Source organism: Leptonychotes weddellii, chromosome 9 (genome assembly GCF_054177405.1).
Source record: "Leptonychotes weddellii isolate Sample4059 chromosome 9, ASM5417740v2, whole genome shotgun sequence".
In the NCBI taxonomy this organism is placed as follows: domain Eukaryota; kingdom Metazoa; phylum Chordata; class Mammalia; order Carnivora; family Phocidae; genus Leptonychotes; species Leptonychotes weddellii.
The window spans coordinates 36,209,445-36,223,294 of NC_138377.1; the positions used below are offsets into that span (position 1 = coordinate 36,209,445).

At 39.6% G+C, this 13,850-nt stretch overlaps 1 protein-coding gene across 2 annotated transcripts in view; it reads left to right on the forward strand.

Annotated features, from left to right (window-relative positions):
• RTN1 (reticulon 1) overlaps positions 1–13,850 on the forward strand; it is a 201,713-nt gene that overhangs the window by 167,148 nt on the left and 20,715 nt on the right. Inside the window, exon 1 of one of the 2 annotated variants that reach the window (XM_006730043.2) lies at positions 9,028–9,214. The exons of the other annotated variant lie outside the window; for it this stretch is intronic. Within the exon in view, the coding sequence (XP_006730106.1) occupies positions 9,154–9,214 (61 nt within the window). The 5' untranslated portion in view covers positions 9,028–9,153. Of the gene's footprint in view, positions 1–9,027; positions 9,215–13,850 lie in introns of those variants that run through there. 2 annotated transcript variants of the gene reach the window in all.

A 13,850-nucleotide genomic window follows, 5' to 3' on the forward strand; every position in this document is an offset into this window, starting at 1 on the left:
TGGCATATAAAAAACAAAACAAAACAAAACAAAAGAGACAAACCAAAAAACAGACTCTTGACCATAGAGAACAAACTGATGATGACCAGAAGGGAGGTGGGCAGGCAGATGGCTGATATAGGTAAAGAGGATTAAGAATACACTTAATCGGGCGCCTGGGTGGCTCAGTTGGTTAAGCGACTGCTTTTGGCTCAGGTCATGATCCTGGAGTCCCTGGATCGAGTCCCGCATCGGGCTCCCTGCTCGGCAGGGAGCCTGCTTCTCCCTCTGACCCTCCCCCCTCTCATGTGCTCTCTCTCTCTCATTCTCTCTGTCTCAAATAAATAAATAAAATCTTTAAAAAAAAAAAAAGAATACACTTAATCATGATGAGCACTGAGCAACATATAGAATTGTTGAATCACTAATTGTACACCTGAAGCTAGTGTAACACTGTATGATAACTATGCTGGAATTTAGAAAGACAGAGACAATAGAAGCTGACCCATAGATGAGCTGGATATTGAAGTTAGATAAAGTCTTTTAAAAAACTACTATGAATATGTGAAAGAAAGTGGATAAAAAGATGGAGAATTTCAGCAGAGAAAGGATATTTATGAAAATAAAGTCAAGTGAACATTCTAGAACTAAAAGATAAAATTTCTGAAATTAAAATTTACTTAGCTACATGTAATAGCTCTTTGGACACAGAAGAAGATAAAATTAGTGAATTCAGAGATAGCTCAATAGGAAATATCCAAGGTGGTGAAAAAACTGAATAAAAATATGAAAAGAACAGAGTATAAAAAACTTGTCAGAAGGTCAGACCTATGAATAATTGGATTTATAGGAAAAGAGAGAGAAAATGGGGAAGAAGGAATATTTGAAGAAATATGGCAGAGATTTTTTTTTCAAAATTGGTAAAAGGCATCAGTCAATATACAGATTTGAGAAGCTCAATAAACACCAAAGGAAAAAAAACCTTATTGTAATCAAACTCCATAAAATCAAACCAAAAAATCTTATAACAAGCCTAGCTTAAAAACCCTAATACAAAAACTTAAGAAGAGTATTATAAGAAAAGAAAGGAAGAGGACAGATCTCATGAATATAGATAGAAAAAGTCTACACAAATCATTAGCAAATTGACTGAAAACTGAGTAGCAGTATATAAAAAGAATGTCACATCAGTACAGAGTAAGTGGAATTTACAGTTTTAAGATTCTTTTATTGCATTGGAAATTGTAAAAGTACTATATACAATAGACTCCAGTAAGTTAAGAATGAACATTATCATTGTAAGCTAATCACCAAAGTATTTAAAAAGGTGTAACTAGAAAATTACTTTGGGAAATAAATGGGTTAATAAAAAACATGATTGAGGGCGCCTGGGTGGCTCAGATGGTTAAGCGTCTGCCTTCGGCTCAGGTCATGATCTCAGGGTCCTGGGATCGAGTCCCGCATCAGGTTCCCTGCTCAGCAGGGAGCCTGCTTCTCCCTCTGCTTCTCTCTCTCTCTCAATCTGTCTCTTATGAATAAATAAATAAAATCTTAAAAAAAAAAAAATGCTTGATTATTTTGAAAGAAGGCAAGAAAGGCAGAACAAAGGAGCAAAGATATGTGATAAATAAGAAATAAATAGCAGGATGATGGACTTAAATCCAGTTATATTGATGATTACATTAAATGTAAATTGACTTAACACCCACCTTAAAAAAATAAAAATTATTAGCCTGAATTAAAAACAAGACCCAATAATGTACTATCTTTAAGAACATAAAAAGATACAAATAGTTTGAAAGTAAAGGATGGGAAAAGACGTATCATGCAAACACCAACCAAAATAAAGCTGTTGTATATATATCCCTATCAGCCAAACTAAACTCTAAGTCAAGGAGTGTTACTAGAGATAAGGAGGAACATTTCATAAAGATAAAAGGGTTAACTCAACAGTAAGACATGATAATTCTAAATTTATAAGAGCCCAATATACATAAAGTTATATAAATTGACAGAATTGAAAGGAAAATAGATCAATCAACATGAAAGTTAGATGTTGTGATGTACTTATTTCAAGATCTGGCAGACATACAGCCAAAAAATTATTAGGGAGATAAATTGTTTGAATAATGCTGTTAACCAATGTGACCAAATGGAGATTTATAGAACACCCTTAAAACTTTAGAATATACATTCATGTCCAATTGACACATGTATCAAAATAGATCATATTTGGGATGGCTGGGTGGCTCAGCCATCTAAGCCTCCGACTCTTGATTTCAGCTCAGGTCAGGATCTCTCAGGGTCATAAGATCGAGTCTCATGTTGGGCTCCATACTCAGTGCTGAGTCTGCTTCTTTCCCTCTCCCTCTGCCCCTCCCCCTGCTCTCTCTCTCAAATAAATAAATGTTTTAAAAAGAAATAGATCATATTCCAGACTCTAAAGCAAGTTTCAATGGATTAAAATTGTATAGAGTTTGTTGTCTAACTACAGGTGAATTAAACTGAAAATAAACAATAGGATAGTTAGAACAATGCTCAGAAGTTTGTAATTCTATATAGTCAATGGACCAAAGAAAAAAAATTTCAATGACTGTTAGAAAATATTTTGAACTGGACAATAACATGAACATAATGTATCAAAACTTGTAGGTTGCCACTAAAACAGTGCTTAGAGGGAATATTATACTTTTAAATGAATATGAATATATTAGAAAAGAAGAAAGGCTGAAATTAATCTAAGCTTCTATTTTGTGGAGCTAATGAAAGAAAAACAAAAGTAAAAGAAGGAAATAATAATAATAGTAATAGAAGGAAATAGAGAGCATATACAAAGATATACAAAAGAGAAAAAAAACAAAAGAAAAATTTTATTCTTTGAAATTAATTCATAATATTGATCAACCTCCAATAAGATGATCAAGAAATGAAGAGAGAAAAATAAAACTTACCAATATCGCAAATGAAAAAGTAGACATGGCTACAGCTCCTTCAGATTATTAAAAACATAAAATTATGATGTTTTGAATAATTTACACCAATAAATTTGACAACTTATTTAAAATGGATGAATTGATTTGAGGAAAATAAAACTTGCTAAAATTGACATAAAGAGAAGTTAAAAATCAGAATGTCACATTGGAGCCATTTGGGGTATATCCGAGGAGTGCAAGGTTGATTTAACATTCAAAATTCAATCCATGTAATTTATGTATTAACTGAATTGAGGATAAAATCCCTGTGATCATTTCAATAGTTTCAGTAGAAGCATTTGATAGAATTCAATATCTGTTCATGACAAAAACTCTCAAAAAACTAGGGATAGAAGGAACTTGCCTTAATCTGATAAAAGACAGCTAAAATATTCACGGCCAACATCATATTTAATGGTAAAATTTTGAGCACATTTTTCCCCTGGATCCAGGAGTAAGACAAAGAATATATACCCTTTACCACTTCTACTCAACATTATATGTGGAAGTACTAGCCAAAGTAAAGAAATAAAAGTATAAAGATTAGAAGGGAAGAAATAACACCATATTTATTCAGAGAAGATATGATAATTTACATAAAAATTTCAAAATAATCCACAATTAGAATTAATAAGTGAGTTTGTTAGCAAGATCACTATCCAAAAATCTATTAATCTGGTATAGTTTTTTACATCTCTACTTTTAACTTTACTGTGTCAGTATGCCTTAGGATTTTCTTTTATAAACATCCTTTAGCTAGATTTTTTTCATTCAGTCTGAGAGTTTCCATCTTCTTGGTTGGCATTATTTGGATATATTTAGATGTTTTCTACTACTTTAGTTTATCCTTTCTATTTACTAGTTCTTTACTTTGCTTCTCATATTTTTCCTTTCCTGACTTCAATTTGATTTAGTAATTACTTTGTTTATACATTTTATTCATTTAGAAGTTTTATGTTCTAGTTGTTTCTGGTGGTGACCCTTAATGTTTAACTTACAAATTTGACTTTTCATAGTCTAAAATTAAGATCTCAAAAAAAATTAAATTAAAATCTCTACTGTTCTCCGGAATAGTACTAGGACGTTAGGATGCTTTTACTTTTATCACTCCTTCCTACCTTATGTTCTATTTTTGTCTACTACTTTAATTTCACCTTTCTTACAACCCCCCAAATTAGTCATTACCAATTTTTACACTTAGCATTTTTTCATGCATTTCCCTTCTTCCTTCTAAGTTCAGTTTTCTTCTGCCAGAAGTACCAACCTTGGTCACTTTTTCTGCAGGGTTCATAGTTAGGAAATTCTCTCATTTCTTACATTTGAAAATACCTATATTAGTCTTGCTGGGTACAGAATTCTAGATGACAGTTATTTTCCCTCACTACTTTGAAAACATTATTCCATTGTCTTCTGGGTTCAGTTAATGAAAAGACTGTGGCTGGTCCAACAGTTTCTGGGGGCAATGTGTCATTCACTTATGCCTACTTTTAAGATTTCCTCTTGTCTTTGATGCCTTGCAGTTTCACTATGATGTGAGTTAGGGTACTGATTTCCTCTTGTCTTGCTCAGGGTTATAATGTATGTCTTTAACAACTCTGGAAAATCCCAAACCAAATCTGGATAAATTATTCAACTTCTCAAGATGTTATTCCTCCCCTTGAAACTCTGCAGTGTTTCCTTCATTTACTGACAGTATTATTACTTGGATCTGTCTCACTGTCCCCTGCACCTCTCTGTGGTTAAGGTGCCCTATCTGTATGCCAGGAAATCCCTGTCACTCAAACTGGTGATCCTATTTTTTTGTTCATAACTCAGCTTTATTATCATCTATTCTATGAAGGCTTTCCTGAAACCTCTTCTTCCCCTTAATCACTGTGTATCCACTCTTTCCTATTCATACACCTATCAGTTGATTGCATTTATGTATTTATGTGTAAATCTCCCCCACTAAACTCATGTTTCCAGTGGGCAGTTCCTTTTGTATTTACAGAATCAGGCACTTTGTTTGGGCTCTACAAATGTTTGCAGATTGAATGGATGAATGAATCAAGAAAATGAAGGTAAACACTATCTACCTCATAGGGATCTGTAACAACTAAATATATACCATATGAGAAAGCACCTGGCAAATAACAAGTGCTAATCTGTCGTTCGAAATAAAGGCAATTCATGCATTATTTTGATGCAGTGGGTTATGTGCCAAATTGGTTGTTACTTTAAATTTCCTTATTCCATATGGCATAAAGCAGAGTTCTGAGTGTTCTTTGATCATAATGAAGTACTTTTTTTGGTTTTGTGCCTTTTCTTCCAATTGCTATACTTCTCAGAGCATTAAACACACACACACACACACACACACACACACCCACCCAAACATGGAGTTCTCTGAACTGGATATAGTTTACCAGCTATTACATTCTGTCCTGAAACTCAGTGCATTTGTAAGTGCTCTTCTCCCATATAGTTTAATAGCTTTCTCCTTCTCTTTTGTTTGGTGTCTGCTTTAATTTTACCTTATGAGATAGGCCTTTGCTGACCCTCCTCATAAAATAGAAAACTTCCACCCCACTTCCATCCTCTGTCCCCTTTACCTGTGCTGTTCCCCCCTGTCCACCTGTCCACAAGTGAAATAGACATTTACCTCTTCTATTATTATCTGCCCATCTCACTAACATATAAACTTTTTTTTTTTTTAAAGATTTTATTTATTTATTTGACAGAGAGAGAGAGAGTGAAAGCAGGAACACAAGCAGGGGGAGTGGGAGAAGGAGAAACAGGCTTCCTGCTAAGCAGGGAGCCCGATGCGGGGCTCGATCCCAGGACCCTGGGATCATGACCTGAGCCGAAGGCAGACGCTTAACGACTGAGCCACCCAGGCGCCCCACTAACATATAAACTTCTTAAAAGTAGCAATTTTACTTTAGGCCTAGAACAGTATCTAGAATACAGTAGGTGCTCAGTAAATACTTATTGACTAAATGTGTCAGTATAGGCGCCACTGATTCTCATCAGTAAAATCCTGGGGCTACAAAAAAAACAGACGCCATACAGCCATTCTGGGCATGGTAGTCTTCAACATTTCTCTTGATCTCAGATGAGATTTCAAAACTTGACAATTTTGTTTTTCCTTGAACCGAATGCCTACAGCATGATTTCATCCTGAAAACTAAAGACATCACTTCCTCTCCTGGCAGGCACCTAAACCAAATTCTGAGCTGGCTGTGTACAAAGCCCGTCTGTTCTCTCCTGGTTTAAAGACAGTGGCAGTTCCTGCCCTCTTTTAGCAAGCTTTGTTTTGCTTTCTGTTTTCTTTCACCACTCAAGGACAATTTACATATCTTTTCTACCCATTTTATCATTTAATCTTGGCAAGAGCTTTCAGTTAATACTCTGTGGGTACTTGTGCGAAGAAAGTACCCGCTTACAATGTCTACAAGAAATAAATTCTTATTTCATAGACACAAACATCTAAAACTGTGATTCATTTTGTATAATTCATTTCGCATTATGAGAGAAAGGTCCAAAGGTGATAAATACTTGCTGAAGGCCACATAACTACTGCCATGTAAGTGGGTCTCACGCCCACATCCCCCAATTCTCAGTCAAGCTCTTCACACTTTTCTGCCTGATTGTTCTTTAATAAATTCATTTGTTTCTCCTACCACCTACACCTTAACCTAAAGCCCTTCAGTTCGTATTTCACTGGTGTGTATCTCTGTGGCATCAGACGCCTTACCTCAACCTTCAACTATCAGACTGCTATCTTGACTTTTTGGGCGTCATCAAGCTTCTGTCTTCAGATTCAGCATGCCTAAAAAGAATGTGGTCTTTCAGCTGAGCTTACATTCCAAGGTCAACTTGGTGGCCCGTGAAAATGCATGGCCCAAGAAGGCTGACACAGCTCCCCTCCACTTGAGGGAGAGTTAGCCCCTGCCTGGTCTCCGCAGCCAGGGATGTGCTGTCCCAGCTTGCTGCACAGTACTGCCCGTCAGATTAGCCGTGACCGGTGGCTCTGCCCACGTGGTGGACACTTAATACTCACGAATGAAGGTAGCTGGGGGGCCCCGGCTGGACTTCGGGCTGGTGACTGGGGCTGTCATTGGGCTGGCAGTGCCTCCTAGTGGCCAAGGCTCCAAAGGTTTTCAACTGAAAAGGAGCCAGTCTAGGCAGTCCACACGCCAACCCCTTCTTTGAGTCTTGTTCCCACCTGTTTCTGGTTTATCCAGCCCTACTTCATACAGTGAGAATTCAGTGCCGGTCAGATCATCAAATACCTGTCTTTTCAGTATTTTCTGACTGAATTCCCAAACAGGACCATGATGATGAAAAAAAATTGGAATGGGTTTGGAAATATAAATATGAAAAGGTCACTACCATCACTGGAGCAGGTCAGTTTGAAAAGTGCTTTGTAATAACTCTTTTCCCTCCCGTCAGCCCATGGTAGCTCTGACACCCCTTCCTCTTGGAGGAGACTTCCGCTGCCCAGAAGTGCCAGATCATCCTCCTGATCTCATTTTTACTAAGCTTCCTCAGTAATTTCAGTTATGTTACAGACCTGTGGAGAGAAGCTTGGTTTCTCTGGAAGCTCACATCCTAAGAAAGAAAAATATGCATGATCCCAAAGATCACATTTTAAAGTGTATACTCTTCATAAACTGAAAGATAAATCATAGCTACAAGCATAACCTTGAGACTACTGTCTTTAAGTCCTTGCCGGTGCAGGATGTGCAAATGCAGATTTGGGTCTGGCAAGGAACCTCTCTGGGAACTGTGGAAGAATCGTGAAGGCTCCATTTCTCTTCGAGGGAGAGAGAGAAATACTGTGTAAACGATGATGTCAAGCCACAACAAGTAAAATGGGAACTCTTCCTTCTGTATGCTCCTGTAGTTCCAAAGGTGTCCTCTGGCCCCATGTTATATTTTGTCTCCCCAAGGGTCCTGCCACCAGGACTGCCTTCCCCAGACAATGCCCAAATTCGAGTCCTTTCTCTGTGCTATTTCTACCTTTTCCTCATCAGAATGTACCTATCCCCTGTCCATTCTCTAAAGTTCTTGGTGTATGATCTGATAAAGTATTTCATGGTGAGATTTAAATAGTAGGTCACCACCCACTGTTCTCCTCCTCCCATTGACATCTGCATTGTAACTGGGGACTTGAATCTCTTGACTCACTCACTGGGTTTGGAAACCTACTTTATATCTCCCAAATGATACACACAGCCCACCTCCATGTGCCCCCAACACTCAATCCCAAAGATGATGCTTTTGAGGCAGAATACCCTTTGCTTCCCTGAGTTGTTTGGATGTCCCCACAACTGACCTCCTGGAGTGTCAGTGCAGTGACCAATAACTCTGCGTGCGAGAGTCCAGGGGCTTTGAAAGGGAGCCTACAGGCACCACATTCTGATAGGTATTTATTCATTCGAACCACAGACTGAGCTGGAGAATAGGGGCAGCAGGAAAAACACATAAGACCTACTGAGCAGCAGGATTTCTTTACAGTGACTGTGGCTTGCCAACAAGGTTTTGGATAGCCATAGAATATTCCAGAAAGAGGAAGAGATCTGGCAGTTGCTTGGAAGATGCCAGGCAATTAAATCGTGGCCAGAATGTAAAGAAATGGGGAAGAGAGGTGAGTGAGCAATGGGAACAATTGGGGAAAGGGGGGGCATTCTGCTGAAAGCCGGCTATCTGTACTGCCATCACCTGCGTCTTACCCAACAAGTTTCTTAGGGGTCTAAGAAATTTCTAGAATATGCACCCTGGGTCAAGAACTCCCAGGAACAGTCCAAGTGCCGCACTCTGATCCCCACCCTTTTCCCCTCCTCTTCTCCCATACCCCCCCGCCCCCCCCACACACACCCCTTGCCCGCTTTTGTGCCTCCCCGGTTAGAATCGGCTCAGCCGACTCCGGGGCAGCCTCTGACCAGGCCAGCCGGCCGAGGCAGCGCTCTCGCGTCGAGCGGCGGCCGCATCCCCGTGCGCGCAGGCAGCCCCGGGGCCGCGCCGCGCTGATTCGCTGCCGCGGAGACTGCGGCGCCCGCGACGCGCCCGCCCCTCGCCGCGCGCCGGCTGGTGCAGCCTCAGTCAGTCCGCAGCCGCGCGGCCACCGCGAACCCTGCCGCCGCAGCCGGGGCGCCGACCCTGAGTGCCAGCTCCGCGCCCCCGAGGACGGCAACGGCGACCCCCCAAAGCCCGCACGATGCAGGCCACTGCCGATTCCACCAAGATGGACTGTGTGTGGAGCAACTGGAAAAGTCAGGGTATTCTCTTTATTTCGGTAGTGCATGCCTGCGGTGCACGGGAACCCCGGGACCCGGACTCGGCCATTGTGCATCATTTCACCTGTGGGACCTATGCATGCTTCACCCCCGAGAGCTTTCTGTTGGGGGGGAGTAAACTTGTCATGTCAAAAATCAAAACGGATGGTGTTTGGATTCTTTTCCTTTTTTTTTTTTAAACCCCCCACCCCCATCCCTTTGTTTTCTTGTTGTAATGCTAGAAATTTAAATAATGCATCAGTTGCCTCCTCCGGGAGCTCTTTTGGGATCCGTTGATTGTTCAGTACTTGTTTAATCTCTTCTCATGCCCGGAGTTAAAATGCTTTCTTATTGTTCCATGCATCCCAGGCCATTTAATTTCCGCCGAAAGGCTGAAATGTCCTGGTAGAACCATTAAGTGAGAGGGCTCTAGTGCATCCTTTTAAGAGGGACACACCCATTTCAGGGTTGTTATTTGTGGTCGCACAAAGGAGATTGGAAATGCAGACTAGGTCTCGAAATCCTGAAAATATGATGGCGTAGCCACATTTTAGGATGGTTCACTTTGAAATATTTCAGGGTTTTTGTCTGTCATTGGGGTAACCTGTAACTACTATTTATTAAAAATGAGTATTTGTGGGACAAATAGAGGGGAAATAAAAAGCAGTGCGGAGTGCCCTCCAGTATAACAGATGTATTTTGAAACAGTCCATATTAGCACTGGGTGTGGCCACCCTCCAGCCTCGCTTGGATTGCTTTTCAGCCATTTTTATTCAGCCTCATACTTCACACATCCATCTCTCCTTTGTTATATTAAGATTCTCTCCTTCACCTTGCTGAGTTTGAGATTATGAGGAGAAAGAGAGAATTTTGGAAGAATGAATTATGTGTGGTAAACTCGGGTGTTTGTAAGATGAAGGGCCTTTTAATCTTTAACAAATAAGGTTCTGAAGAAGGCACATTTGACTTAACCTGAAGGGTTGCAGTGTTCCTCAGGGGACCAAAAATACTCTGGAGCAGAAGCTGATTTTTTTTTTTTAAATCTGGCATTTTCCCCTTGTCATTTTATATCACAGAAAGAATAGAATGGCTTTTCATCTTTAGTGCCCCTGTAGGGTTTTTCTTCAGTAAATTTTTTAAGCAAAGAAAAAGTAAACGTGAACCTCAGAATTAAGAACACATTAGCTCTGTCTCTTATTCGTTGGTTTGGGTGGCGGTGACATAAAATATAACAGTCGAGTTCAAATTATGTGGGTCTACTGGAAATACAACTGTCAAATAAATGGTCCTAATACATTTAAAAGCTAGGAAATAAGAAATGTATGGCAATTCAGGGGCATAATTTTAGAGAATGATGACAGCGACATGAAATCGCATATTTTATACAGAAGGCAGTTGTGAAAATGCTTGGTGACGTTTCATTCTTACGTATTAGACTCATCCAGTTTATTGTGATACACACACTTCACAGACAACTATGGCATGATACAATATCAAGTTTAGTTGGACACAAAGACATTAAAAAAAAGTTGGTTTTTAGACTATGATCATGGGTTTCTTCTATTCTTACCAAAAGTAGATGCCCAAACATGGCAGATTTTCTGTTTTATTTGTATAAGATATAAGACACTATTTCGTTATGCTCCTATGTGTTTTGCCTCAGTCAGCCGTCTCACTACAGGGGTTAAAAAATGCATGGCTGTTTATAATCAGAAAATAACACAAATGTCATCATTTGTCTATTGAAAACAATCATTTTCATTTTCAATATACAGCTCCTTGTGAAGATTAATGCCAGATCGTTGAAGGTCTTTTACACTCCGTGACCTTTGGTCGTCTTCAGTACCATTGATTTCCTTTTGTCAGATAGAACAAAGCCATTATCTTGAAAATTGACTAATAACTGGGTGGGTGGGTTTATAGGCATGAAAGAGAAATAGTAAGAAGTAAACTATTCCTTTTTCTTTCCACTAAGAGAACTTTTCATTTAAACTAAATCTATAATAAAATTTTTGTTTAGCATTTTCAATGTTATCTTCATGTTAGTTCCCTCATTATCAAAAACAGCTGTTCTTAACCCTGGCTATACATTAGTATCACCTGGGGAGCTTTTAAGACCACAAAGGATGCCTGGGCCCCACCCCTAGAGGCTCTGATTCAACTGGGTCAAATATCAATATTTTTTTAAAAGATCCTCAAGTGAGTTTAATACATAATTGGGGTTGAAGCCACGGGTGGTATGTAATGATTCTTAGCCCAGTCTGTAGCCCAGCAGAGCAGGGTCGGGTGTACAAATGATGAAATGGGTGTGATCTAGGAGCACCTGTGAATGTGGTTGCAGGATGCAGTGTAACATTGTTGAGAATGTCCTCCAGAAGTATTACAGGTGAATGTTTTGCTTGTAAAAGGGAATAAAGAAAGTGAGCTTCAGGTTTTCTCCATATTAGTAAACATTCCATGGAGAAATTGCAGCCCATTGACTATTTCATGAAGACTCGACTAGAACTAATATAATTGTCGTAAGAACTGTAGTAGCCATGCAGAAGGAACCTTATATCTACTTTATTAATATATAAGATTTCAGCTACAGACAGGAGCATTTAAAGAGAGTCTAAAGTCCACATTATGCTAGTACAAAGATTCTGTAATACATTACATTACAGTATAGTAATACATTAATGTATACATTACAAAGATTCTGCTTCCAGTATAAAAAAGTGATACCACTACCAATATTGGTTAATAAACCAAAGCCCACCCAACTCAGTGAAAATGGAAGCAGAGTAAAACCATAACCTAATAAAACACCTGTATAGATAGTAATGTGACAGATCACAATAATACTAATATGTTAGGGGCACTTTTACTGAATGCTTTACTTGCATCATTGCATTTAATCCTCACAAATCCTGTGGTGTGTACATTTTATTATTATTTTATAAGTGATAAGCTGAGGCCTCCACCAAGGCACATGGCTCGTAATGCCAGAAGAGGCTAGATTCAAGCCTAGGCTGGCTGACCACAGAACCGCTCACTTCTCACTGCTCTGCCATCTGCCTCAACGGTAGAGAACTTTTTCCTCAATGGTGTTTCTAAGAATATGAATTATGTAGGTAATGGTGATTGTGTGGGCTTAATAATCCCTCACATTTACACAGTTTTCATTTTGCCAAATGTCTTCTCATTGGAGCTTCTTAGTTTACTCTTGGACATCATGAAGCTCAAAGAGGTTAAGTGACTTATCCAAGGTTTTTGGTAAGTGGTGAACTGCGTAGTGAGGAGGTGCCTGCTTCAAATCCAGAACTCTCCCCACAACAGCACTCCACGTCCTTTACTCATGCTGAGTTATAGAGCGAACTTCCCCTGCCCTCTGCCAAGATGTTTCTCACATAGTTTCTCCCCTTACAGACCGCAGAATTAATCAGCAAGTCGGTGATCTTGATCAATTTATGCCATTGTTGTCATCCTCACTACCATCATCAATTCATCATCCCAAATTCTCTGTCAATACCAGCTATGCTCCGGTAGCTATTCTAAACTCCTGCTACATGTCTTTAATTAAGCCTTCATGAGATGATTATCTTACTCTCACTTTACAGAGGAGGAAACTGAGGGTTTTGAGGCAGAGAGGGCCAGGAATTTGCCCTAGGACTTAACTGGGTCCCGAATATAAGGCAGGCTGATTCTGAAACCTATGCTTTTAATGACCTTCTCATACTGCTTAAATCCAAATAATACTGGGGCAGGGAATAAAGTTTGAACAAAATCATTCATCCGTATCATTCTATTTGTGCTCAAAGATGGTTTTTTCCAGATATCACTGTACTCGACAATATACCTGGCAGTATGCTTGGTAGTACACTGGGTTGATACTTGTCACCTGTTTGGGGCTACTGGTCAACTCCCACTTGACCCTGTGTTGCACCGTTCTGTAATTACAGCTTTCCCAGCGTGTAAAATAGTAATGAAGGGTGAAACACTTTCCAGGGAATATAACTTAAAAGTATTTCTGGTTTTTTACAAAATAAAATACTATACGCTGGTCTACAGTGCTCTGTGGAAAAACTGTTCATGGTGGTCCATTCTGAAAGGTGCTAGTTGAAAACAGCCAAGCATCCCAGAATACACAGAAAAAAAATGTCTGTTTTGGCAACAGAAATTGAAAGAAATGCTTGTATTTTGAAAATGGCATTTGGTTGGGGCGCCTGCCTTCAGCTCAGGGTCCTGGGATCCAGCCCCACATCGGGCTCCCTGCTCCGCGGGAAGCCTGCTTCTCCCTCTCCCACTCCCCCTGCTGGTGTCCCCTCTCTCGCTGTGTCTCTCTCTGTCAAATAAATAAATAAAATCTTTAAAAAAGAAAATGGCATTTGGTCAAGATAATACTTAAAGGCAGACCAATACAACCTTTTATCCAACACCTTTTGTTTGGACTCAGTCTCATTAGAATACTGTACAAATATTACAACATAAGTAATTACACTTGCAAACTCCCTCTCTGCAGATTCTAATGAGATCCAGTGGGGGAACTGGCTTAGCTGGGGATCTGGGGATTTTTTTTTTTTTTTTTTTTGGAGAGTGTGCGAGTGTACAAGTAGGAGTGGGGGGGTTGGGAGATAGAAGGGACAGAGGTTGAGAGAGA